The 26,141-nt window shown below is 37.1% G+C and overlaps 1 protein-coding gene across 1 annotated transcript; it reads right to left on the bottom strand.

The window, feature by feature from the left end:
* Positions 1–248: 248 nt before the first annotated feature.
* Positions 249–21,835, bottom strand: MCHR2 (melanin concentrating hormone receptor 2). Its single transcript, XM_068677846.1, is given in 9 exon segments — positions 249–679; positions 1,660–1,724; positions 1,726–1,770; positions 2,460–2,465; positions 3,877–4,065; positions 5,354–5,386; positions 13,979–14,148; positions 21,655–21,739; positions 21,741–21,835. Coding segments are annotated over 9 exon segments (1,008 nt in total). The 3' UTR covers positions 249–359.
* Positions 21,836–26,141: the final 4,306 nt, after the last annotated feature.

Here is a 26,141-nt window from a genome sequence, read left to right as displayed (position 1 = left end):
CACACACAATGTCCTCAATGTTTGCAGCAGTTTTTTTTTTTTTTTTTTTTTAACTACCAGAGGACTATATTTTTTCTTAACATCTACTTCTGTCTCTGTACATTTGGTTTGTCTATGTACAGATGACCATAGAAAGGCAATGGCACAATAATGAAGAATATTTTTGGAGAGAACCCCTCCTCTAGGAACAATAACCTTTCAAATAGTGGAGCAGATCATCTTATCACACCAACTTTACACTGGTACAATTCCAGTGACAAAGCCACTTCTGAGTTACACTTTTATGAAGGAAGTGAAATCAGGCCTAGCTATAGTGACCAATAAAATTGGCACATAGATAATATATTTTTTCAAAAACTTCACTTCGGTATATTTTCAATGTGTTTGACATCTTGTTCTGCCATCCTTACTTCCATGTTTATGCACCTCCAGAGACGCTTCTGGAAGTTCCCACTGATCAGGATGTAGAGAAATGGATTAATGTTGCTGCTGACATAGCTGAGGCAGATGGAGATGTAGTAGCTCGTGTAGAAGGTTAGAGTTGGGTGAGAAACCTGGAGATTCACAAGCTGGATCACATGGAATGGGGCAGCACTTACCACAAACATAATGACCAGAGCGAGCACGATTTTAGTGAGCTTCATGACTCTTTTTCTGGAGATATTGATGTTGTAACTGCAAAATAAAAGGATCCTAAGCATGGAAATTCAAAGTGAGAAAATGATGTCATGGATTGAACATACTGATGAATGGCAGTTATTTGAGACCAAAATCACCTGCAGTGCAAGCAAAGATCAGTTCTCAAAGACTTTTGTTGTTGTTGTTTGTTTGTTTGTGCTCATTATTTTTTCTGTCAAGGCTGAATTTGATGCTATGCCACACAAATACAGCAGAATTGTTTACGTATAATTGATGAAACACTGACAATTACTTCATTTAAAATGTTTGCTTTTTTTCAACATGAAAGCTGTACAGTTTTGCAACATTTTTCAAAACTTGACTATTAGGAGCTTAAGGAGATGGACAAGAGAAGCAAACAATACCCCTGCCTGAGGGATTAAAAACCACACTAAAATGTAAATGAATTACCTTTTTCATGGGAAATTGGTAAAGCTGAGATCCAAAACACTTAGTCCTAGAAACAAAATTTGCTGACGAGGAGCCTGGAAACTGTATTTCAGCTTTGTTTCATCTGTCAATTTTGTTGTGTTACCTAGGCTTCCTCAGGCATCCTGTGCCTCCTTGTGAAATGTGGTTGGGGGTCACAGGGTATGGTGGCTGCTACCAGACTTGGAAGACATTTCTTCTCAGCATGTCTTGAGACCTTGTTGGGCAGATGCCCTCCTGCAGCCAGAAGTATAGGGTTGAGCCGTGCCTTTGTGCTCTCCACAGATAAACTGAGGACTTCTGCCATAATTTTATTTTCTAATTTTAATCAGTTTCCTTCAAGCTGGGTTATCTTGCTTCTTCAGCTGAATCTCATCCCTTATAGGGAACATAATGCAGCATCAAGTCGCATGGAAAGTCACATGGTGCGGTGCCCACATGCCATTTTAGGGCTATTCCTTTTAGCCCGTTACAGGCTAGAAACCTACAAAATCTTTACAGCCTGCGCAGAGAATCTGAAATAGGAAGAACAATGAATAGCACTTCAACTTTCTGCTTTCTTGTTCTGCTGATACATATTCCATGTGTAACATAAAATTAGAATGTAGCAAATAAAGTGGCAAAGGAAAAAAGAAAGTTGTTATAGTAAGATGAAGTGTATACCTGTAAAAGAAAATGAAAAGAGAAAGAACAATGTGATTACATAAAGAAAATTTCATAAATGTAAAGAAATAAAATTACATTTTTCATAAAGTGATCTCTGTTTTGTGATTCTTTATTAGAGATACGTGGAACCTGTTTTTAGGTAGTAGCAGTTATTCAGAACTGTTAGTACATTTAGGAATAAAATCTATTCCCAGCAGTTCAAGAAATACTGTTAACTACAACAAGGCAACCACAAATTATACACTTTACCTTTCCAAATTCTGCATGTGTGTGCTTTTTTTTCAGCACGTGTAATGAAAATTATTGCAAACTTCCATGCAAGACACAACCTTCTTAGTCCCCTGGTATTTTGCTAGCCTGATAGTAAACCAGTGGTGATGTAGCACTAATTGTTTTCAACCATTCTTGCATCAATCTACAGCATCTTTCCTATTTTTTTTCCAGTCATTTTATTAAAATTTAAGATATTTTGATTATATTTCTACTTTATAAACTGTAGGATTTCCATTAAAGAAGGAAATTATATCTTTTTGTTTTAATATGGTCCTGACAAGTGCACATAGTCTTTTTTTTTTTTTTTTTTTTTTTTTTTTTTTTTTTTTTTGTCACCTTACAGATTGACAGCTTAATAACTTGTTAAACTTTCTGGATATTGAATTTAAGTTCAATGTTTTTAATCTATCCACCAGAGACTTTTTTAACTCATCTTTATACTTTTCTGTGTTAAAACTTCTGAAGCAGAATTAAACAAACCTCTGACAATTGGTCGTGCCATCTGAGAGAGGATGGAGTAGGCTGAATTCCCCAAATTCTTTCATCCCTGTTTTCCTTTGATTTTATCTGATTTCTTCAGGCCATCGGGGGTCTCATGTCCTTCACAAGTTCTTGAAAATAATCGCTCATATTTCAGTGTTTTAACTAATACCTTAAATCTTCAGCAGTGAATTGCATCAAGCTTTCCTGACAGTAAAATATTTTACCTTCTGTACTGCTGTACTGCTACATATTTCCTCCATCTTTTTCTGGTGTTCCAAAGTTAGAATTCATTCCATTAAAAATCCAGGGCTGGGGGAGGGGGAGAAGAAAGAAAGAGCTGGAGCAAAAGAGGCTTGAACACTTTTTTACTCCCCCCCCCCCCCCGGGATTTGTCTACATTGGCTAGTAGTACAACTGAGTAGTGCAAATCTATGGAGTGCAGTTTTTGGTGCTGAGGACCTAGCAAATTATACTCATGTCGGGGAGTTAAACTTTGGATTTTCACTAATTGGATCCTGTGGATTGAGGACTGAGTACACAACAGTGGTTGGTACTGTTGTGTACCATTGGTACCATTCAATGTGTACCGTTGGTACCATTCATCAAATTTCTGGATCTCTCTTTTCAGTTTGATTTCACCTGGAAAGAATAAAGATCATGTGCTTTGAGACTGATGAATAGTGTGACCGCAAGTATGGTAATTAGATACAATTGGGAGACTCACCCTAAAAATACATTCCTGGTCCAAATGAACATGCTAATATAAAAATACCCAGTATCTCCCCAAGTTTCCTTTCTGTTCCAAAAAGGCTTCTAAAATTGTCCTTTATGTCCCTTGCTAGTTTTCATTCAACAAGCTGTTTTGAATTCAACAAAAAACATGATTCTGCTTGGCCATGAGGCACTGGAAAGTTTTGTATGCAATTTGAGGAATGTTTAAATTCTTCCATGATTTATCTTTCAAAAATGAAAGTCTGACAAGTAAGGAAGGGCAAAGAGATCCCATTTGTGAACAACAGTTACCCAGACACTGGAAGAAAGGATAAGGAGAGATCCTGCACAATTACTTTTGCTATGTGGAGCTGTCTTGCTGACCATGTCTTGCCCCCATTGCATGGGGATGCCTCTATACTACCAATAAAATCCGAGTTGTAATAATATGACACTGGGATCAGCTTTGGCCTTTAATTCTATTCCATCTGTCCTTCTGTCCATCCATCCATCTATTCATCCATTCATCCACCCACCTCTCAGGGATATCAAAGACAAAATGGGTGGTATACTCAACAGCAACTGTTGAGCAACAGCAACAGCAAGATATGGTCCCAGAAGCTTAAAAGGCTTAACAGAAAACATCATCAGGTCAGATCAAAAGCACAACTCTCTAAACCATCTTTGAACTTTATTGCTTTTGAGTAGACCCATACGGGGAACACCAGAATAAGTGATGCTACCCATAAACAAAAGTTGACTCAAAATGTCTTTGATCTTGTTCACAGGTGGGTTAGGTGGAATGGCTGGACAAAGGTGAGGTATCTGTAAAATCAAGTAACAGAGCAATATAATAGAAAAACAGTAAAATATTTAGGTTAATATTGTGGACCTCAAAACATAAATTCAGAGAATAACCATTACAAGGGAAGGAAGCTGCATTTTTTTTTAAAGTTTTTGAGTACTACATTCTAGAATAGCATTTATTCAAGCAGTTCACTTAACATTCTACAAGTGTTGTTATAACTGATTATGCTCTTGATCACAACATTCTTTAATTAGTATGATGAGAGTTTTTAATAAATTAAAATAGATCAGAATGTAGGAGATAATGTAAGAACTCATACATGAAGCAAACAGAGACAAAATCCAAGACAAAGTTAGTTCTGAAAAGGAATGGAGATAATTTAATATATGCAAGACATTTTCAAATACAATTATACTACCTTCTGATATATTTGAGCTATTGGATTGCTCAAGTCTGTTACAGTGGTAATTTAAATATTTTCTACCTTTTTAAATAGTTGCCACCTAACTGAAGGTCCAACTGGAAAACTTCTGTACCTTAAAAGTAACCTTCAGATAGTGACAGCTTATGATACAAAACAAATTCAGCTTCTGTTTCACGACCTTCACATTTTGTAAAACGTTAGGGTGAACTTTAATATGTCAGATCAAAGTGGATATAGTGAGCAATTTTTGAGCTGAAAGCAGATTACTAAATGCAACAATTCAAAAGCCAAAATAAAGAAAGGAGACTTAAGGGGAGGGATGTATTATGACTAACATGACTGATGTACAGATTAACAACTTTTTTGGGAAACAATAGTGTCAGACCACTTTAGAATAAATTCAGCAGAAGTAAAGAAACATAACAAAGTTTTTTTTTTCCCCTTTCTCTTTCTGTCTTTTGCAAACACAGAATCTGGGATGCTGGGTCTAGCTGTATCCAGAAGGTACTGGGTGCAGAGAGTACGCAACAGAGGCTGAAAATGTCCATTGCTCTGAGTCTTCGTACTGCTTTGTAGCTCTCAAGCTCATGGAACTCCACAAAGCAACAAGAAGGGAAGAAGTACAGAATTGTTCTGAAGTCTCTTTGAGGTGATATAATCACAGGAGACTCCCAGAACCCAGCACAAACTGACCTCGTTTCGGTGCTGCATAGTTGAACTCCAATGGACATGGCTCTCATCAGCTGGGTCTCACGGAGGAGACCCTAGCAAAGAGCTGATTCTTGTCACATTGCTGCCAGCAATAAGATCAGTTATGGTCCCACCTGATATGTGATGAGAGGTGTACTCCTAATGGCATCTCTACCTACCACCACTCAGACCGTGGGAGACTGGAGGCTGACATCTCAGCCCCATATCCACCAGCTCACCCCCTGCAACAGGGAAAGTGCAGGCAGAAGAACCCGATCTCTTCCAAGAGGAGTTGGTGGGTGGGCAAGGAACAAAAGCATCAAAGAGAAATGGGGGAGACACAATTTATGAAGAAAACTTATTTCATCCCATTATTGATTCATAATTCTTCAGTTAATAACAAGCAATGCAGCTAAATGAAAGAAAACTACTGGATGTCAAAGTGTTACACAAAAAAGGGGAGAGGAAGATTTGGGGCATTCTTTTTGGTAGAAAATATTTTATGATGAGCCTCTACAAAATGAATCAAAAATTTCATTATCTCCTTTTCAGCTACATCACACATGCATTTTTACATGCATAAGGCCAGAAGAGTTTTACATAGTGGTAATGAAACATGTGGGAGGTAGATAAGCTCAGTTTCTTTTAAAAAGACTGAAAGCTCTGAATCATAGTCACAGAACTCTTTTGAAATTGATTTTTTATGAAAGTAACTGAAAATGAGTGATTTACTAGCTGTTATAAGAAAGGCAAATGATCAAGAATCTAAACAATACTTGGAAATTATTTTCTTATTATTGGCAATTCAGTTTCTCTACCAAATTTTATCCTTCATGGCAGAGTATTTAAATTTCCTACAAGATGCAAGCATGAATCTGAAAAATATTACAGGTGGTTTTTCATTGATTTTTAGTGCTTGTAGAGCAGAATAAATTGACTGTTTGACAAACAAAACAGTTAAAGCTAGTGTAATCACAATGTTAAGGTGGTTTCAGGCACTGCGTAAGGAGGCACACTTGTTCTAAAGTGTTATTGTCTGCACATGGAATCACACAGCACTTGTTCTCAGCTCTTTAAGAAGATTAGGAAGGTACAATTTTCTTGCTGAAGACTTTTTTTTTTTTTTTTTTTTTTTTTCAGAATCTAATATTTTTGGTGTGTTCTGAAACAAATAGGTAGTAACACAGCAAATGAAAGACTCTATCAATCAGTGAACTACTTATCTTATTCACAGATCGTGAAAAAAATCCAGAAAAAAAATAAAACCTAAATACAATAAAAGCCTGCAAGAGACAGTCAATAACAGTTGAAACAATTAAACAATTGAACGAATAAAAGTCAGCATAACATCATTCCTTATTAAAAGTATTTCATGAAAGAAAAAGAGGTGTAAACCTCAGTTGCTTGGTATTATAGTTCTTGGGCCAATGAAGGTTAAGAACCACTGCATAAGGTTAAGAAAGATTAATATGTCTTGTGATAAGAATTTATTTTCATTCTTGGTTGAGTATGAAATATAGTTTGTTTGTTTGTTTGTTTGTTTTTCATTATTCAAGCCATGCAATAACCAAGTTCTTTTCAGTAAATAAGGTTAAAGTAATGACCATTATAGCTAGAATCAGCAAAAGGCATTTCTACTGTATGGCATCTTAAAAACTATGTCTAACATCATGCTGTTATTATGTCATGATGGTAATAAAGAACAGCTTGGTTTTACTGTAGTTCTGTAACTACAGAAAAAATAACAACAACAACAACAAGCAAACACCCACAACATCCACAAAGAACAACAAAACCACCACCACCAAAAAAAAACAACCTACCTACAAGATACTAAGAAAGAACTTTTCAGAAATCCTCTGCATCAGCAATGTAAGAACTGATTTGTATCATTCTTGGCACACCAACTCTCCTGTTTCACTGGCTGCCTCATAGAAATAGCTTCTGACACTGATACTGCTTACAGGATCAGTGTAATTGAGGGTAATTTACAGGCTTATAAGGTTTTTAAAACTTATGATTAGTCCTGCTTTGCACAAAATTTGACCTCTTAGTCTCCGCATAAGAATGGTGTACTATGTATGCTTTGAGCTTGCTTTCATTTTTCAAGAGCAGCAAACAGCATCTCCAGACAAAATAAGGGAAGAATACAACCCTTTTTTAAAATCAGCAGTGGAGATATTTCCAAATATCAATAATGAAGAAAGTTCCAGTGCATAACACAAAAACCATTAGTGAATAAACTATGAATTAAAAGTATTTATGAGAAAATAAAAGTATGTAGGATGGAGATAGGACATATGGGGTTTCAAGCACAGAGAAGTGACATTACTAGCTGATGTGGAGTAAGAATTACAGCTAACCAGGTCCCCTCTTCCCGATAGCTGCATGAAGGGTGACAGGACACCATATTACAACCCATCAATCACCTCTGAGATGTGCCTACTACTTGCCATTCATGGGAGACTGAAATTCAGCTGGTGTGTTCAGCTGGATGATACAAAAGTTCCTTAATGCCTTCATATCTTTTTCCTTCTTAGCAGGAAGGTTTCAGTGAGGCTTCCATTTTGTTTCACTCTACTTAAACTCACAATGTACCTAACCACAAAAATATTGGTTATTTGTTCTTTCATTAAGAACTGTGTATTGCACAAAGATTTTTGAGGTAGGTGAACAAAAATACATCAGTATTTATTAACAGGTTCTGTAGATGATGGCATATAGTTAATTTTAGGGATGATAAAAATTAAAGGAGAGAGGGTGGAAAGGAAAAACTTTGGCCAGTGGGAAAATGGGAAGAGATACAATGGGGGGTCTCCAGACAAATATCCGTCTTGGGTATCTTCTCCAGTGCAGTGGGTGGTTCTCCTCATAATACTTTTTCCACAGTATCAGTATAGTTTTTATCAGGACCCACTTCTTATAAGTTGTTTCTGTCTATGATGCAGTTGGTGCTGCAGGGAGCATGCTCTGCTGAGATTGCACGCTGCCTTGCTGTTAAGCTTGGGGCATGCATATTTTTGGGTCCACTAATATCAACCAGAAGTTTTGACCATGGGGTAGGAAAAGGGGGGGGGAAGAAGGGAGGATTCTCACGCTGGTGACCGTCGCTTCCCATGAGAACCCACTATAACAATGCCATTGGGTTTGCAGGTGCATGGCTGGGAGGATAACTCCAAGATCCACAGCGTGGGAACAAGGGAAAGGGCTGCCCCTGAAGCTCTGGGAAAGGCTGCCACAGCAGCTTGGATGACCGGGCGCAGAGCTGCCAGTGGAAAACTGGCTACAGAGTTTCAGAGAGGGCTGTTAGCAATGCAAAAGGCTGCTGTGCTTAAGGCACCGTGTGACATGTGGCTTAATAGAAGGTATTGCCTTTACTCAAAGGATCAGGGCACAGCGCAGTGCAGAACATGCCAGCAGTGAATGCATCTCATGTTGATCAATGTGGCTGCAGTCTAGTAGTTCAACTAATGAAGTTAGTAAGAAAACTAACTGCATTTGGGTCATTGAAGACCAATAAGGGAAAGAAATGGCATATGGAAAGGAACCCTCTTGGCCTGGGATATGTGCTGAATCCATGTCTTCAGGTTTGAGAGGTTCTTGCCACTGCCTATGTGTCTGTTGGCTCCGGTTCCTTATTCTGGGTGGACATCATCTTCCTGGGTTTACAGTTGAGTTTTCATAGGATTCTCACAAACGTAAAAGGCATGTGAGGGTACTAAAATCTGGTGTGTATTATACTTGTATTTCCCTACATGTTGTAAGATGACTTTTCTTATTTTCTGGATCAATTATTTTGCTCTACATTTTAACATACCAATATAAAGACTATAAAGAGGTAGTCTTTCCCTGGGTTTCTAATTCTTATCATTATTATTCATTAGAGCAAATGAAAAAAAATGTTATTTAATGACCTTACAAATGAAAAGAAAATAATTAGACAGAATGGAATGAAAACACCACCACAAATTCAAGGGTAAAGGTAAATATAAGGGTAAATGTAAATGATTCTTTTTCTTGATAGAACTCAAACTTTTTCCAGTCTGTCAGTATTCTGATTCATGCAGAGAAATATCATACCCTTCCACAAACAATAAGAAATAAATATCACCCCAAACACAAGCAGCTTTTGTCTTTTTTTTTTTTTTTTTTTTTTTTTTTTTTTTTTTTTTTAGAGGTAGATTTCTTATTGGCTGCTTCAGTTTAGAAGTAATTCTCAATCTTGCCTATTGTCTGATGATATAAAATCAATTTGTGAAATAAAAAGTGAAAAGTGCATTTGGGAAAAAATGCTGTTCTGAAAATATGGGTAATTTCTGCCTCAAACAGACAGTGAAGTTTAAAGTCACACGTGGCCCTCATCTGCCAAAGTAATTATCAGTAATAATAAGGTCTTTTGTTCAGAATAGACTGAAGAGCGCTCACCTGAAACAAACAATAACAGGAGTGTCTGGGCTGTGTCTCTGATGCAGAGATGGACAAGGAGGCAGTGATGGAGCCTGCAGAGCTCCAGAAAGGTACAGGGCACCAGATACATGGTACCTGTTACCAATGACTATTACTGAATTCTTTTTGCCTTTCTGCCATGCTTGCTGTTACAATGCTGCTTGGAGGAAGGTCTATGAAATCAACCATCACCAAAGGTACATGGCATGATCATGAAACCCAAGATGACAGTCTGAAAGAGAAAATATTTTGTGGGACCATATGGTTCTAGTTAATGTAGCTAGCTCCACACCATCTTGTCTGATTTCTAGCAAGTCCATAAACATGTGGTCATACTTAACGTCATGAACATACAACAAGAAGGGAAACCTATCCAAGAGCTTAGATTTTTCCTCACTTCTTTTCTCCCTGCCTCTGGATATCTTAACCTATTATATGTGACATCCCATGGTCTAACATTATTACGTATTGCCACAGTATCGTATATTATTGTTAATATAACTAATTAACATTAATAATCCAATTAATGTTAATCATGCATTATATGCATTGGCTTAAAATATTTGGACTGCTCCAAGAGGCAGCAAAGTGTACCACACTCAAAGGCAAATGATAGTCTTCCCAGAAGATGCAGCGAATGTCTTTTACTTTTTCTTCTGGCTGGGGTGTTTATGGCTGCCTGTGAAGTAAAGCAAGGAGCAAAGGAGAAATGAGTGTGAAGACTGAAAAAATGGATTAGTCCATGGCAAATCAAGTGGTTCTGGTTTTAAATATCTGAAAGCCCACGCCTTTCATAGAGATATAACCCACCCTACCAGTGATACTGCCTTGGTAAATATTTGTTAGAGCAATATTACAGCAATGGGCAAATCAGGAACATATTTTCTCATGCCTGCTGCTGCAAAGACTGGCAACACCTGCCTGCCTCTTCTCAGCTGTCACAGAGCTACTTACTCCAGATTTATCTTCCCAGCCTCACCTCTCCATTTATACATCTGAAACCTTAAGAGAATTGGCTGAATAAATATTTATGCAGCTATCTAAACTGACTGATTCCCTATGTAACTCTTCAACTCCAGGCATCTTTGCTCAGGGAACATTTCCTTTGCACAGAGACACTTCACAAGTAGGATATTCACAAAAAAAGAATATTTATTGTCTATTAAAATACCAACAGACAACCAGGACTACTGATCTCCTAGGCTAAGTGTTAATGCTCTCATCAGCTCCATATGGCACCCTTTAGCCTTTGCTAGACAGTTGTCAATGAGAGTGAAGGGGCATCTTCAGACTGGTTGTTTTTTGTTTTTTTTTTTTTTTTTTAGTATTTGATACCTCTTCATGCCAGTGTTTCTCTTCTTGAACCTTTGAGATGCCAACTGTTTTCACCTCAACAATCTTATCTCTGGATGCACTTTTACCTTTCTTAGCATGCATGGTTCTAATCTAGCTATTTTCTCACAGTTTAGCGTGTTTTCCCAGGAGACTGAACTAAGTTTCAGCTGTGTCTGTATTCATCTGTGCTATACCAAAAGTAGGCTTGAGATCACAGACAAGTGAACCCCTACCAAGAGGTTTACACCTTTTCTTATAACCCGAGTTTGCAAAACTAGTCAGAAGGAAGTGCAGCCTGTACGAAGAGAGCCAAGCAGGGGCACTTTGCTGTTATATGCTCCACTGCATTCATGATATAGGAAATGAGATATGCTTCGCAGACTCCTGCCAGACAAAGAAAATCTAGGGTGGGTTTTATCAGCTATGTCTTGTGGGCCATGCAGGAATAAGGAATGATGTGACTTCTGAAATTGCATTAGTTATTTTGGAGATTTAAGGCTTGGCTCTTTTTTTTTTTTTTTTTTCCAAAACAACGTAGGTCAAAAATTCCTTTGCTAGTTTAAAGACACTAACATTACTAATTGTAATTTAAATCCCTTTTGAATGAATATCAAATGGCTTTCTTGGAATGTTCCAGTTAACACCTTCAGTATAGGACATCATGTTGGACCGTATTTTCACCCATCCCTCCTCTCTCACTAGACTTCAACATAAATCAATATTTGGAAAATAAGAAATGCTGCCTGCAGTGTACACAAGCCTGATTTCTCTTAGGCCATATTTATATCATGATATTAGGCAGATTTTCTCTTGGTCTACATGACAGTAAATTACATTGGGATTGTTATCTACGTGTGCCTACATGTGTTCTCATGCAAAGAAGATGTGAGTTGCTTCTCAGGAATTTCTCTCTTAGCAGATAGACAAATGTTCTCATAACAAGGTTTTATTCAGGTTTAATTTACATGATATTTGCCTGTGATGTAAACATGAATCTCTATTAAAAATGCATTTGATGTCTATTTTGGAAACTTTCTCATAAATTTTAATATACATGCAAAACTTGCATAGTTTTTACAGTTATCCTTAGTGTTTTTTTTTTTTTTTTTTTTTTTTTTTTTTTTCCATATCAAAGCGAGTAATGAAAAGCAAATTTTATCCATTGCACCCCTTATAAAATGACCCTTAAAGCTCCATGGAGAGAACAGCTGTTTTTGGCACTTCTTAAGATCTTACAAAGAAATTCGATTTTCAACAGGAAATGCTGAAATAGTAAAGTCTCTGTTGGATGAGTGCGTGACATAGTTCTCTTCTGTTATGAAGATGAGGATTTTTGGGAATAAAAACATTATCCAGCAATATGACAGATATTAATTTGCATGTGGTAGCCATTTTATTCAGCTCAAGCTTCTTTTGGAAGTGCCTTCCCAGTTCTGATCCACTTCTGTCTTACTTGAGAAGTACTTTAATTTTTGAGAAATGTGAAAAAGAACATGAAGCTGTCTTATGATGCATTAGCTATAGCATTATTAAGGCATAATCATGTTTCTTGCTTTTATTGTGAATTTGTGATGATTTTACTGTCAAACAAAATCTGATACACTCTGCTGGTTTTTTACAAAACAGATGGTTTAATCTTTTCACCTAATAACAGCTTCCAGGTGGATTCAGAGGTGCTTTTATCAAGCACTAAACCATTTGGGAGCTAGTTATCTGAAAACCCTTTGTCTCTCGGCAGTACTGTCATAATGGGTATTGGCAGTGATTGAGAGAGAAATAATTTGAAGAGCCTTCCCTAAACAAATATTATTGAGATGGAAAAACTTGCTCAAAATAACACAGGCTTACACTCAGTATTTACAGGAATATGGGGAAAAAATGTCAATTTTTAAGAGCTGGGTTTTATTTGGTACATAAACTAACTTTTGCCTTTTCTCAGTAGGAGACCATGTCTTTTCCCTGTCTTAATACTTACCTGTCCTTTGCATAAAGATTTTTTTTTCCCCAAACAGAATGAATAGAGTTACTATTATGTGCAAATTCTTTAGAAACATAAGAAAAGGCTGTCTTCTATCACAATACTCACATGCAAATACAAAACAGAGTTTCTGAAATGCACTTCAAAATTATAATTTCTTGCCTTTTTTTTTAACTGCAAATTAACCAAATAATATTTCTGATATTGTTCGTTAGTTTAGCTTCTGTATAATAGCTACATATTATCAATTTCAAAATTATTTTTAACTTTCAAATTTCTACCTTCTGCTCTCTGTCTTACAATATTTTTTCTCCCTCTCTCTAGTGACTACATTCCATTTCCATGTAAGCATTCTGTCTTATATGTTGCTGGTTCAATAGCAACCATCTTTCCCATTTATCCTGGCTCGCAAGTCAAAAGTTGTCAATTGAATATCCTCTTAAATGATTGACTACTGTCTTGTGCTATGAAGGGAAGATTGTCTTCTTCATGTTCTCTCACATACAAATAACCTCTTTGGTCAAAACCAGACTTTACTTTCCTGATCCTGGCCATTTTTTCCTTAAGATCAAGACCACTGAGAAGCTGTTTTTGAAATCTGAAGTGATGAACAAAGCTAAAATTCTTGTTATACTCTTACTACATTTTAATAAAGATAACAGATACAGTACATTTATGCAGGCTGCCTTGAAGCCATTTTTTTTAATCTTACACTGAAATGTTTGAAATAAATCTAGTTTCAGTGAAATCAAGCCGTTACTAGAAGTTGGACCTCTAAAGAGAATCCACAGAACAGTAACAGTGGTACTGAGCAGGATTTTGCAAAACTTTGTGCATAGCATAGAATTTTAATTCTATAGCAAGAATTAAAATATTTATTCCACCTCCACAAATGCCAAAAAAGGAAACATGCAATTAAAAAAAATATTAACCGTAACCGGCATTACTTCTCTTTCTCAAATTACTACAATTTTGCATAAACACAGGTATTGTCCTTGAATGAAAGGTATAGAATGAAAATCTGAAAGCACATACCTGTCCAAACTCATGAAGTCAGCATGTAAGCTGGTTGCGTGTGTCCAGGGAGGTAATGATGGTACAAAGAAAGCTGCCAAACACCCACTCGACTCCATGTGCCCATTGGTGAATGAGGAAGGCCATGCCAATTATATGAACTAAATCTGCTATAGCCAGATTGTAGATGCAGATATCTGTTTTTTTTTGTTTGTTTGTTTGTTTGTTTGTTTGTTTGCTTTTTCCTCAGTTTTCTTCTGAGTTCTGCAATAAATTGGGGGTCATGAAGACGATTCCTTGACATAGTTACCATATTGTTTCCCAAGTATGCTGCTGATAGGATGGACCTTAAAACTGATCTGAACATAGGTGAATACACTGCTGGAAAAAGTATTTAAAAGTCAGGGGACATCTGTCAAACCAAAGATATTTCATAATTACATTTTAGGCTTAAAATACATATATATATAATATGTAGATTGTTCATAGCTTTGGTTTCCAGTGAAGTTTAAAGGGCTATTTAATTTATTAACAGTAATCCCTTTTCTCCTTTTCTCCTTTCAAAATTATAAAGAGATCAAAAGAAAGAAAGGTGTTATGGAGATAGAAACTAACATAAATAGGAAGAAAGAGCAGGTAATCTGTTGATGCAGTTAATCCAGGGTTGAATCACTAAAAAATGCAGTCAGAACATTCTTGAGTGCTTGAGGTAAAACGGTACTGCTAAAAGAGGAAGGGTCCTCCAAGAAAAAAATAATATGCAGTCAAATATTTAAGGACAGTCTCATAAAGTTTACACCTACGTAAGGAACACAACTGAATTAAAACTGTATGCACAGTCTTCACCTAAGTACTGAGTCTATTTTTACCAGTTTCATAATGTATTTATTATATAGTTTTTGTGTGAAATATGTGCTTTCCTAGATTTATTTCCCAAACTCTAATCTTTATCTTAATATACCCTCAAATTTAGGCTTAAAGGAATGTTACACAGGCAGTTAAAAGAGCTCCTGACTTTAAATTACCGTATTCTATGCAAATCAAGGGAAGAGACACAAAGCATTTTTTAAAAGCATCAATATTTATAAAATATTTTTATTCACAGAACTTTATGTAAAATGTCCTTACTCACAGTGTCCATATAGGAATGCTATAGTTTCCTATGTAGATTCATACAGGAATCACCTTATCTAACTTCATTTACATATTAGATATCTACATGTAGTCTGTTATTTGCCTGGACTCCCTCTCAGTATCTCTAATCCATTTGCTATTTTTTGTTTGCTTGTTTTTCAACCTGTTCCAAAGTACTAGTTTGCTTGTCACTTTCACTGAAAGACACAGAAGGATCTGCAGCCGGCAGAACTCCTCCTGGCTGCCCACATACTGCATTCTCTATGACCATCATTTCCTAAAAGGAACCATGTGAGAAGAGTTCATCGTTTCATATTTTTTATGTTACCTTCATTGCATGTTATAAACTCTGAAATAACTACATTTCCAAAGACAGAAATTTAAGCAAGAGGGAAGGAGCCAGACAAAAGTATTTATTTCTAACCTTTTAAATAAATTATAAAGCATGATTCACTGCCATCTGGTTATGATGCTGAAACCAAAGCCAGACATCTATAAAGTATATCTGTTGGCACTGACGACTAGAACTTGTGGAGAGAATGACGCATATGTGATCTTTTTCCTCTAATGCCTACAGCTTTTTGAAAATTGAAGGATGTAAAATCTCCAGGAAAAGCAAAGCCCCAAACTGTGTTTCCTGTAAGACATCAAATGGTACCATTATGTTCAAACACATAATTTTCAGAGCATCTGAAAACTGCATGAACATGCCATTTAATTCATATTAATAGGGTAAATCATACAAAATGAGAAAAAACTTTTGAACTCTAAACAACAACTTCAAATTCCATGCTCTCAGACTTTATGTTAAATTTAATCAACAAAGAATATTTGGTACACAGCTTAAAGCTACCAAACTTCTGCCAAAGGGGAGTACAAGGGATGGACATGGGAGATGTTTTTGAATACACATTAAATTTGGCTGAAATATTCCCTAGGTGTTTTGTGTTTAACTGAGACATCCAAATGGAACTGCCCAAGAAATGAGATCACAACTGAGGGTAAGTAAAATTGCTACCTCAGCAGTTCCATGGATAATGTGATGGGAAATGTTGCAATACCCACTCTTCCATGCTTTACACTGAGGTTTGGAAAACTATTCCTGTATAGGGCATAGGGCTTTCTTACAGATTTTTGTATAGTTCCCTGTACAGACATAGACATTTTGTAGAAGCCACGATATTTAAATGGTAACCCATGCAGTAAACTTTATAACATCAAATCGTTTTGGCTACATTTTGTACTTTAGAACAGCTTTACAATTTATTAAGGCAGGGGTGCTTGTGTTCTGCCAAAAACAGTCCCTTTACAAAAACAAAACAAAACAAAACCAACAAACAGACAAGAAATCAACCAGTCATATAATAGCTATAGCCTCCATTTCAAAATTTTCATTCTTTCAGTAATTTCTTCTGTCTTACCACAAACTTGAAAGCTTCTCATCAGTTTCTCAAGCCATATTAACTGGACAATTCTTTTTTTCCACCCAAAGAAGAATAATTTGCATCTCTGAAACATCCAAGTATCTACCTATAAAAAATGTACAAAACCATAGCTGCTGTTCAGAAAAATCTGTGAATATGTCAAATCTGTAGTTAGTCCTATTCTCTCTTTAATTCTTCTTCTACAGATTAAACTAATTAAAAATAGATTTGAATGATCCCAATCAAATACAAAAAGAAATGTTGAGCAGACACAACACTGTGATAATCTGTGCGCTGGCTGTGACTCCAGCCACAGCTTTGAAGAACATAATAAGTGCATTATATGTTGTCATCAGTCATTATTTATCCCCTCCAACTTCATTATGTATTGTCATCAATATTTATTTATCTCCTCCTGGACACAGATTCTTCACCAACTAGAAGCTTAAGTGTTAATTTACAAGTGATCTTCCAGGTCAAAGACAAGATGGTTTACAAATATCACACATCTACAAACACAAGCAAATACCCTTTCTTCAAACAGGAAGAGTGAACATGTCATGTGCTACAACAGCAGGTGGCACCAGCCGTAAGGTCATTCTTCTGTCCTCCCTACACTACAAAATCTGAATGTTTCCATCTAACCAGCTCGAGCTGGAAGTGTTTTTGAGTTTCCAGCAGTGAGGTCAATCACTTCCCTTGTGCTTTCAAGCTTGGAGTTTATCTAGACCCTTGGGCCCTGAAAACAGCAAGTCCAAAAGCAGCAGCTTTTATAGCACTATGAGTGCTGCAGAGAAACAGTACTCAGGGGGTAACTTTTCCTATCTAAGACAGGTATATGTCTATCTAAGGTATATGACAAATATGATATGAATTACCCTCAGTAGTACCTCTCCATGGAGACCCAGATGACTGGCTTGGTCAGTCAAAGTTATGCTGAAAAAAAATCATTCACATTGAACAGTTGCATAAGGCGTATAAAATTTTTGTAAGACTGAATCTTACTCTGTATCCATTATAAAAAACTGTACACAGAAATGACAGCCTTTCTATTCTACGTTTGACTCCATGCCTTCTCTCATTCAACCATACCTGACAACAAATTCAGCTATCTAATCTGTTGTATCAAAGATTAACAATAGCTATAAGTTTGTCCAAGATTTTTAGTCCAAAAATATATTACTGCTTAACTGAATCTCATAGTCCAGCCAGATAACATCACTTAAAGACATTTATGAGTTACTGTGCCAGTGTCATCATGGGAAGTCCCATATTTCTAGCATTACTTTTAAAAATAGGTATATTTTATTTCTGAAACAAATAGAATCACAAAAATTAGAGTAAATTGTCAGCGTACTGTTTCATTACAGAGACTCTTAGGTTTTCTATCTCAGCTAGGCAAAAGAACAGAGCATATGGGGCATGTTGTAGGACGCTGAGTTTAACTTTTGTTTAACTTTTTTTTTTTTTTTTTTTTTTCCTGATTTAGGAAAATTAAGAACCTAAGATTGGAAGAGATAGCCCTTGTCACAGCACAGAGTTATCCACTGTTGCAGGCAACCAAATTCTAACAGACCCTCTCATAACAAAGTAGTTTCATTGTAGAAATGACGTTTTTAACTTCCACTAATCCTATTGAAGGCAGTCACAGGACAATACTGCTCTGGAGAGTAGAAATTGCCTTCCAGTTATCAGTCTGCACAATAGCCCTTCTACCAGTCTTGGCCTTCAGTTTAAAGCCTTTTGGTGTATTTGGTCCTGATTTACAGAGAACAAGCATACACCTCTGAGACTTATTTTTATTTTTAAAACAAACTTAGCTGAATTTTCTTAATTCTTCTTCCTTCTGGTTCTATCAATTGTTCTTTTCTGTTCTTTTCCAGACTATGCTTCTCTTTCCTGGAAACAGCTGGTGAGAATTGTATTTCAGGCCTTGTTGTGAGCCTGAAGAATGGCATTAGCAGCTCCCTTTTCCCTCCGGAAAGGCAGAGCCTTTATATTACATACATTACATCTGTGTGTGCCTCTCATGCAGCTTTAGCCTACTGACAGCCCACAGCAATCCCAGGAGTTTTTCATCTGTTGTTTTCCAACTGACAGCAGTGCTTCCTACTTATTATAAAAGAAAAATAAAATTCTGTGGCTTTGTGCTATTAAACATTGCAGTAGTTGTTTTGCTTTCATCCCTGTTTTATTCTTTATCTCATTCTTTCTTTATGACAGTCTTAAACTCCATAACATCAGCCAAATCTCCAGAGTATGCCATTAGAAATACCGTTGACACAATAATACACTTTACTCCAGATCTCTGAGGAAAGATAAGAAATCTGACTGGCCCTACAATCAGTCCCTGAAAGTTCCAAGTTATTTCCCTTGAAAATCTTTTCTGAAAACTTGTTTCTTGAAAACTTCATCTTGAAGTACCATCCATACATTAACTATTTTTTTTCTCATCTTGTAATTCTTGAACTCCTTGGATTTTTCTTTAGCCAAATCAATATTTTTCAGCATGATAATATATAACATCTGATAAAAAAATCTCTGATCTGAGTAGATTAGTCATACTGTAGCACTTTCATAAGTTTTCTGGTCATTACTTTACTTCCAGTGGTGAGTACAACTCCAACTGAAGACTCAGAATGCAAGTAATAAGTGCTGTAAGACTTATTTGCAATCTCTATTTCAGGAAATGTTATTTTAAGAAATGGTGTTAGATATGTTATTAAAAATCAAGTTAATCTGAAAAGTTTTATTTATAGGTAATTCAAATTGTATTTGAATCCCTTTTTTCTTCTGCAAGAGACTATTTCCTCAAAATTTAAAGTTAGACTAATGTGGATGATTGGGTTTGTCTGGATCCCATTCCACCCTCCAAACAAAACCATAGCTATTCTCCCAGCAGCTGGTCTGCCAAAGTCAGTAGATTTATATAAAACACTTGCTAGCAGAACTGCAGTTTGGGAGGCCAATATTTGTAGGTTGCTGGGATGAAGTTTATCATAGCCTACTGGCTGACACTGAACTCTTCCCATGTTTTCTCCACCATTTTCTTTTTAATTTAATAGCAACATATCTCAACTCCCTCTATTATTCTCTAGGGATTAAATTAATTCACACATGGAGGGCCAGTCATTGAATTAATTTTTAAATTAGATATCAGTGCACAGGCATATATTACATGCAAGGTTTGTTATATCTTTTAGTTACTCTCTCACAGTAAATTGCAGAAAATATCATTTTAATTCACATTTTAAAATGCTTGTCACTGGCTAGTGGACCTGCAAACTGGGGAGCTGAATTTCCAAAGTTCATTCTTTTTCACATACCTCCATCAGTAAAGCATTAGTTAGGCACTGGAATGGGTTGCTCAGGGAGGTGGTGGACTTACTGTCCCTGGGGGCTGTTTAAGGAAAGGTTGGATGTGGTACTTAGAGACATGGTTTAGTGGGTAATATTGGTGGTGGGGGGATGGTTGGACCAGATGATCATGGAAGTCTTTTCCAACCTTAATGATTCTATGATTTCTTACTGGTAAGTAAATAACTTGTTAACTAGAGAAAGAATTTAGTTTATTTCTCTCTTAGAAGTGCTGACTCTATAATGCTAAAAAACTTGAAATATATACATGAAAAAGTATGCTCAATAAAGAAAAAAGAGACATCTCTGAAGCAGAGTCATTGAGTAGAATCAAACCTGCATGATGGAAGGTGGGAATTTGACACAGTTATTTTTCAAACTGCAGTTGCATTTCAAATATATATTCATCTACAGAGTATGAGGTTTGTGGTTGTCCTTTTAACTGCTGGTAACTACCACATTAACTTTTTAATGCACTATTTTCAAATTCTTTTTCTATGTATAAATGTTCATGTCCATAAATTTGAATGCTTGCAATTTTATTGAGCACATATGGTTTAAATTAAATTTTTTTTTTAAGTCATTGTCTGTGTCTATTCCCTCTGTCTCTCATATTTGTATTTAAGCTAGACAAAGGCCTTTCACCAGGGGAAAATATCTTTGTTCTTTCTCAGTTTCCTTCTATTCTATTATTTTAAAGACTGTTTTTTAGAAACTCAATGATTTTTTTTCTTCTCTATTCATTCATGCATTTTAAAAATTGTATTGCGATTATGTCCATTTCAGACATACTGTTTCCATATTTGCTCTCTTCTGTGTTCAGATCATTAATTTAGTACTCTCAACTGCACCAACCATCAGATTTTTGGTAGTTTCAAGGGAAATTTACTAAAGCTCAGGGGCTGACAGACACTCAGTCCTAGGCTGGCCGTAGGAAATCTTTCCTTTAAAAACCTGTTATATAAGGGTGGAGTCTATCCGTTGGAGTCCATCCCTTGCTGAGTGTGACATTTATAAGTTTATCCTCTCATATTTCTTTATGTTAATATTTCATTGCAGATAATAGCCCCTTCTTCATGATTCATGCTTGTGGCTGTAGAGTCTGTGATTGTATGTGCCAGTTGGAAGACAATTACTTATTATATACAAAAAATCTCCTCTTAAAATTATGCAACCAGAAATTTTTTTTTTAATCATATAAAGGATGTTTGGGTCAGATTTTATGACCCAAAAATCTTTAGCAACTTCAGCAACTTTATCTTCTCAGAATACATCAAAAATATTTTGAGGTATGAATTCTTGGCATGTGAGAATACTTGACTGGCACTAAGGCCCTTGTCTCCAGAAGCCAGATGCTGGAAAAAAGTATTATGTTCTAGGAAGCTGCAGTAAATGGGCAAAAGGTACATGGCTATCTTTCATTGAAATAATCTGAGGTAGAAGTACAGTTTTCAGTCTTAAAAAAAATCTTTAAAAATTGTAGCTAGCACTGTAACCGAAGTTTAAAGTTTTGTCTAGCTTTTTCTGGTGCCAGTAAGGAGATTGCTGTTAACTACAACGAAAGCCACAGAAGACATACATTTCAGTTTCCTTGAATGTTCTTGAAGTCAACCATGCACTTAAGTGTTTTCTTATAACAGAAAAGGCTAAGCGAGCCTATATTGCCTCCATCTGTTCTGTCTGTAGTCAATTTATTTATTTATTTTAAAATACATGTCTTTGCGCAGCAATTCACTCCATTAGTGTGGTCATTGTTTATTTTGTTCAGCAATAAATCATTTTACCAAATGTACTCAGTTCTATACCTTATTATTGTGAACACAATGAGGATATTTCCAGCTAAGCCTGCTGAACAGATAATCCCAATCAGAGAGGGAAGGACATTTGTCTGCAGCACTGATCACCTTGTAATGATGCTTTCCATTCCAAGACTTGTTGAAGAAGTCTGGTGTAGCATTCTGACAGGGAGGCTGAAATTAACTCATTCTTCAGCAACATTAATACTTGGTTCTGCAGTAGCAAAATAAATAATTCATAGAATAACCTTTTGAATATCCTTATGTAAGTATACTATCTAAGTGTATATTATGGTTTTCTCAGCTATAAGATACATCTTTCCATAAAGTACTAAACAAAATCAGTCTCAAAAAACAAAACAACACAAAAAAATCACAAAACAACAACAAAAACAGTAGATTGAGAAGCAGATCATTCTTCTGCATTTGTTAATCCTAATTTAAGACAAATTTGTATCTGTAGCAAGTTTGATCTTTATTTCAGTAAATAGAGTATCTGTAAACAAAATGGCAGCTTGAACTAAAAAAAAAGTCCTTTTTATAATATAACATTCCCTTATGTTTTTGAGAATAAAGTAACCCTTTTACCAGATTTTAGTCTTTATGGTATAATGACTTGCTGCTCTTTAATAGCATCAAATTAATGGCAACAAGTTTCTGCTGTTCAAGGTGCAAGAAAGGCTGTGGGTATTAGAGGCTTAATTTGTTTGCCCAAATCAGGTCGAGGAGGCTACCAGAAGTAGGAAAAAATAATGAAAGTAAAAGGCAGGGAGAGATTGTTTTTGAAACTAATTTAAAAATAAGTAGGCTCCTGTTTACAGAGAAGAAACTTGCAAGAACATGTTCCCTTAGTACAAACAGGGGGGTAACATTTACACTTCTATAATGCATTTAAATGTCGAGGCCACCACCAAGAACTTTACAGACTTTATGTTTCACAGCAAATCTGGGATACAGAAAAGCATTTTTTTTTAATGGAGGACTACCATTTGTAGCTTATAAAGACTGAGTGAAAAGCATATGATCACAAAAACAGTTATTCATGTTGGTGAAGATAAAATAAAGCCAACTTCCCCAGTGACAACAATTTATCTTCAGAAATGTTCTTGAAGTCATACATCACTAAGAAGTTTGTAAGTGTCATGGTTTTGGCTGGGATAGTTAATTTTCTTCACAGAGGCTCACACAATGCCATGTTTTGGATTTTTGATGAAAATAGTGGTGATGACACACCAATGTTTTAGTTGTTGCAGAGCAGTGTTTGCACAGATCCCAGGCTTTTATTGCTCCTGGTGTTGCCCTGCCAGTGAAGAGGCTGGGAGTGTCCCAGGAGCTGGGAGGGGACACAGCCAGGACAGCTGGCCAGGATGGCCACAAGGATGTCCCACACCATGTGGCGCCATGCTCAGCAGTAACAGCTGGGGGAAAGGAGGAGGAAGGGGGGGCACTGGGGTGATAGCATTTGTCTTCCCAAGGAACCATTCCATGGGATGAGCCCTGATTTCCTGGACATCACTTAATAGTGATTTAATGCTTTGTTTTGCTTAGCTTGCACATGAAGCTTTTACTTTATCTAGTAAAACATTCTTGCCTCAACCTATGAGTTATTGTACTTTTACCTTTTTGATTCCCTTCCCTGTCCCACCTGGGGAGAGTGAGTGAGCAGCTGTGTGACACTTACCTGCCTGCCGAAGTTAAACCTCAACAGTAAGTTGAGTGAACAGTAAGAGTGAACTACAGTAAGTGAGGAAGAGATGCCATCCAAAGGGACCTGGACAGGCTTGAGAAGTGGGTCCATGTGAACCTAATGAGGTTCAACAAGTCTAAATTCAGGATGCTGCACCTGAGCTGGGGAAATCCCAGATGTGAGTACAGACTAGGAGAAGAACTTATTGAGACCAGCCCTGCTTAGAAGGACTTGGGTGTTCTGGTGGATCAAAGCTCGACATGAGTTGGCAGTGCGTGCTTGCATCCCAGAAGGTCAACTGCATCCTGGGATGCATTAAAAGAGGTGTGGCCAGCAGGTTAAGGGAAGTGGCTGTCCCCCTCTACTCTGCCCTCGTGAGGCCTCACTTGGAGTACTGTGTCCAGGTCTGGAGCCCCCAGCACAAGAAGGATGTGGAGCTGTTAGAGTGGCGCCAGAGGAAGGTCACAAAGATGATCAAGGGGCTGGAGTACCTCACCTACAAAGACAGGCTAAGAGAGCTGGGGCTGTTCAGCCTACAGAAGAGAAGGCACTGGGGTGACCTCATCACAGCATTTCAGTACTTAAAGGGGCCTTATAAAAAGGATGAAGGACTCTTTACTCAGAGAAATAATGATAGGACTAAGGGGAATGGTTTAAAACTAAAAGATGGGGAGATTTAGATTAGAGGTCAGGAGGAAATTTTTCACTCAGAGGGTGGTGAGGCACTGGAGCAAGATACCCAGAGAGGTTGTGGATGCTCCGTACCTGGAGGTGTTCAAATCCAGGTTAGATGAGACCCTGAGCAACTTGATCTAGTGGGTGGTGTCCCTGCCTATGGCAGGGGGTGGAACTAGATGATCCTTGAAGTCCCTTCCGTTCCGTTCCATTCCATTCCATTCCATTCCATTCCATTCCATTCCATTCCATTCCATTCCATCCCATTCCGTAGAATATTATATATATATTATAGAAAATGTTATATATATATTGTAGAAAAGTATATATTTTTCAAATCAAAAGAATTAAAAAGTGATAAAAAATAAATTGGTTATTAGTGAAACCTCCCATTCTTAATAATGTATTAATCTGGTTGGAATTTTATGAACAAAAAGCTACACTGGGCTGAAAAAAATGTACTTAGCTTCTACAAATTAAATGAATGCTATTTTGTTTATAAAAAGAGATGAGTTTTTCAGCAAATAAAAAATCATATTTCTTTGTGTTTTAAAATGCAAGATCAGCACTTCATGAAAGAATTGGAAAAAGAATAACCATTTACATTAATAAATAGAGCTTCAGATGTAACAGAGCAACTTCCAAGCTAACAAATCCTTCTTACTTTATAACTATGTCAACTGATTTATTAAAGAACATTGTCTTAGTATTTGCCCCCAACAAGACATTACATTTCAGATTTCAGTGGAAAAGTAGAAAAAAGCCTCCTAATTTAATTAACATTAACCCTGAGAGATTATTCAAAAGAGCAGCATCATATATTTATTTATTTATTTTTAGTGACAGAATTTAAAAACTAAAAGTTAAGCCCTGAAACTTCAAGTTTTAATATATGTGCTCTCTATCCATACTTCCTCTGACATGCTATTACCATGCAAAATCTGAGTCAGTAAGGAAAACAGCACACCTAAGTTCAACCATAAAAGCAAAACCTGTATGCTTAGCATTGTGAAGATAAGAACATTCATAGAATCATAGAATATCCTGAGTTGGAAGGGACCCTTAAGGATCATCAAGTCCAACTCCTGACACCGCACAGGTCCACCCAAGTTCAGACCATGTGACTAAGTGCACAGTCCAATCTCTTCTTAAATTCAGTCAGGCTCGGTGCAGTGACCACTTCCCTGGGGAGCCTGTTCCAGTGTGCAACCACTCTCTCTGTGAAGAACCCCCTCCTGATGTCAAGCCTAAACTTCCCCTGCCTCAGCTTAACCCCGTTCCCGCAGGTCTTGTCGCTGGTGTTAATGGAGAAAAGGTCTCCTGCCTCTCGACACCCCCTTACGAGGAAGTTGTAGACTGCGATGAGGTCTCCCCTCAGCCTCCTCTTCTCCAGGCTGAACAGGCCCAGTGCCCTCAGCCGTTCCTCGTACGTCTTCCCCTCCAGGCCTTTCACCATCTTCGTAGCCCTCCTCTGGGCACTCTCCAACAGTTTCATGTCCTTTTTATACTGTGGTGCCCAGAACTGCACACAGTACTCGAGGTGAGGCCGCACCAGCGCAGAGTAGAGTGGGACAATCACCTCCCTTGACCTACTAGCGATGCCGTGCTTGATGCACCCCAGGACACGGTTGGCCCTCCTGGCTGCCAGGGCACACTGCTGGCTCGTATTCAACTTGCTGTCTACCACGACCCCCAGATCCCTCTCTTCTAGGCTGCTCTCCAGCGTCTCATCGCCCAGTCTGTACGTGCAGCCAGGGTTTCCCCGTCCCAGGTGCAGGACCCGGCACTTGCTCTTATTGAACTTCATGCGGTTGGCGATACATTTTATTATCATGGAAAGAAATTTTGTACAGTACAAAAGAAAACAAAACTTAAAAGAGAGCAAAGTAAATAGAAAGGAAGGAGCAGTTTTGGAAAAATGAAAGAGCCCTTAACTGACAAGTCTGAAGACCATAATTCAAGAGCAGAAATTTGAAATTAATGCAAACTTGTTTAAAGCAGATACGTATGAATTTGTGAAATCCAGAAATATGTCAGGGTTCTGAATCAGTCCACAAAGCTGCACAAGGAAGCAAGTGAGGATTCTGATGATCTTTACTGCATTGTTTTCAAGATGAGATCTCTAAACTCTGA

The sequence above is a fragment of the Anas acuta genome, chromosome 3 (genome assembly GCF_963932015.1).
Source record: "Anas acuta chromosome 3, bAnaAcu1.1, whole genome shotgun sequence".
In the NCBI taxonomy this organism is placed as follows: domain Eukaryota; kingdom Metazoa; phylum Chordata; class Aves; order Anseriformes; family Anatidae; genus Anas; species Anas acuta.
Note: the sequence above shows the minus strand (reverse complement) of the source record. Positions and strands in the feature narration are given on the sequence as shown.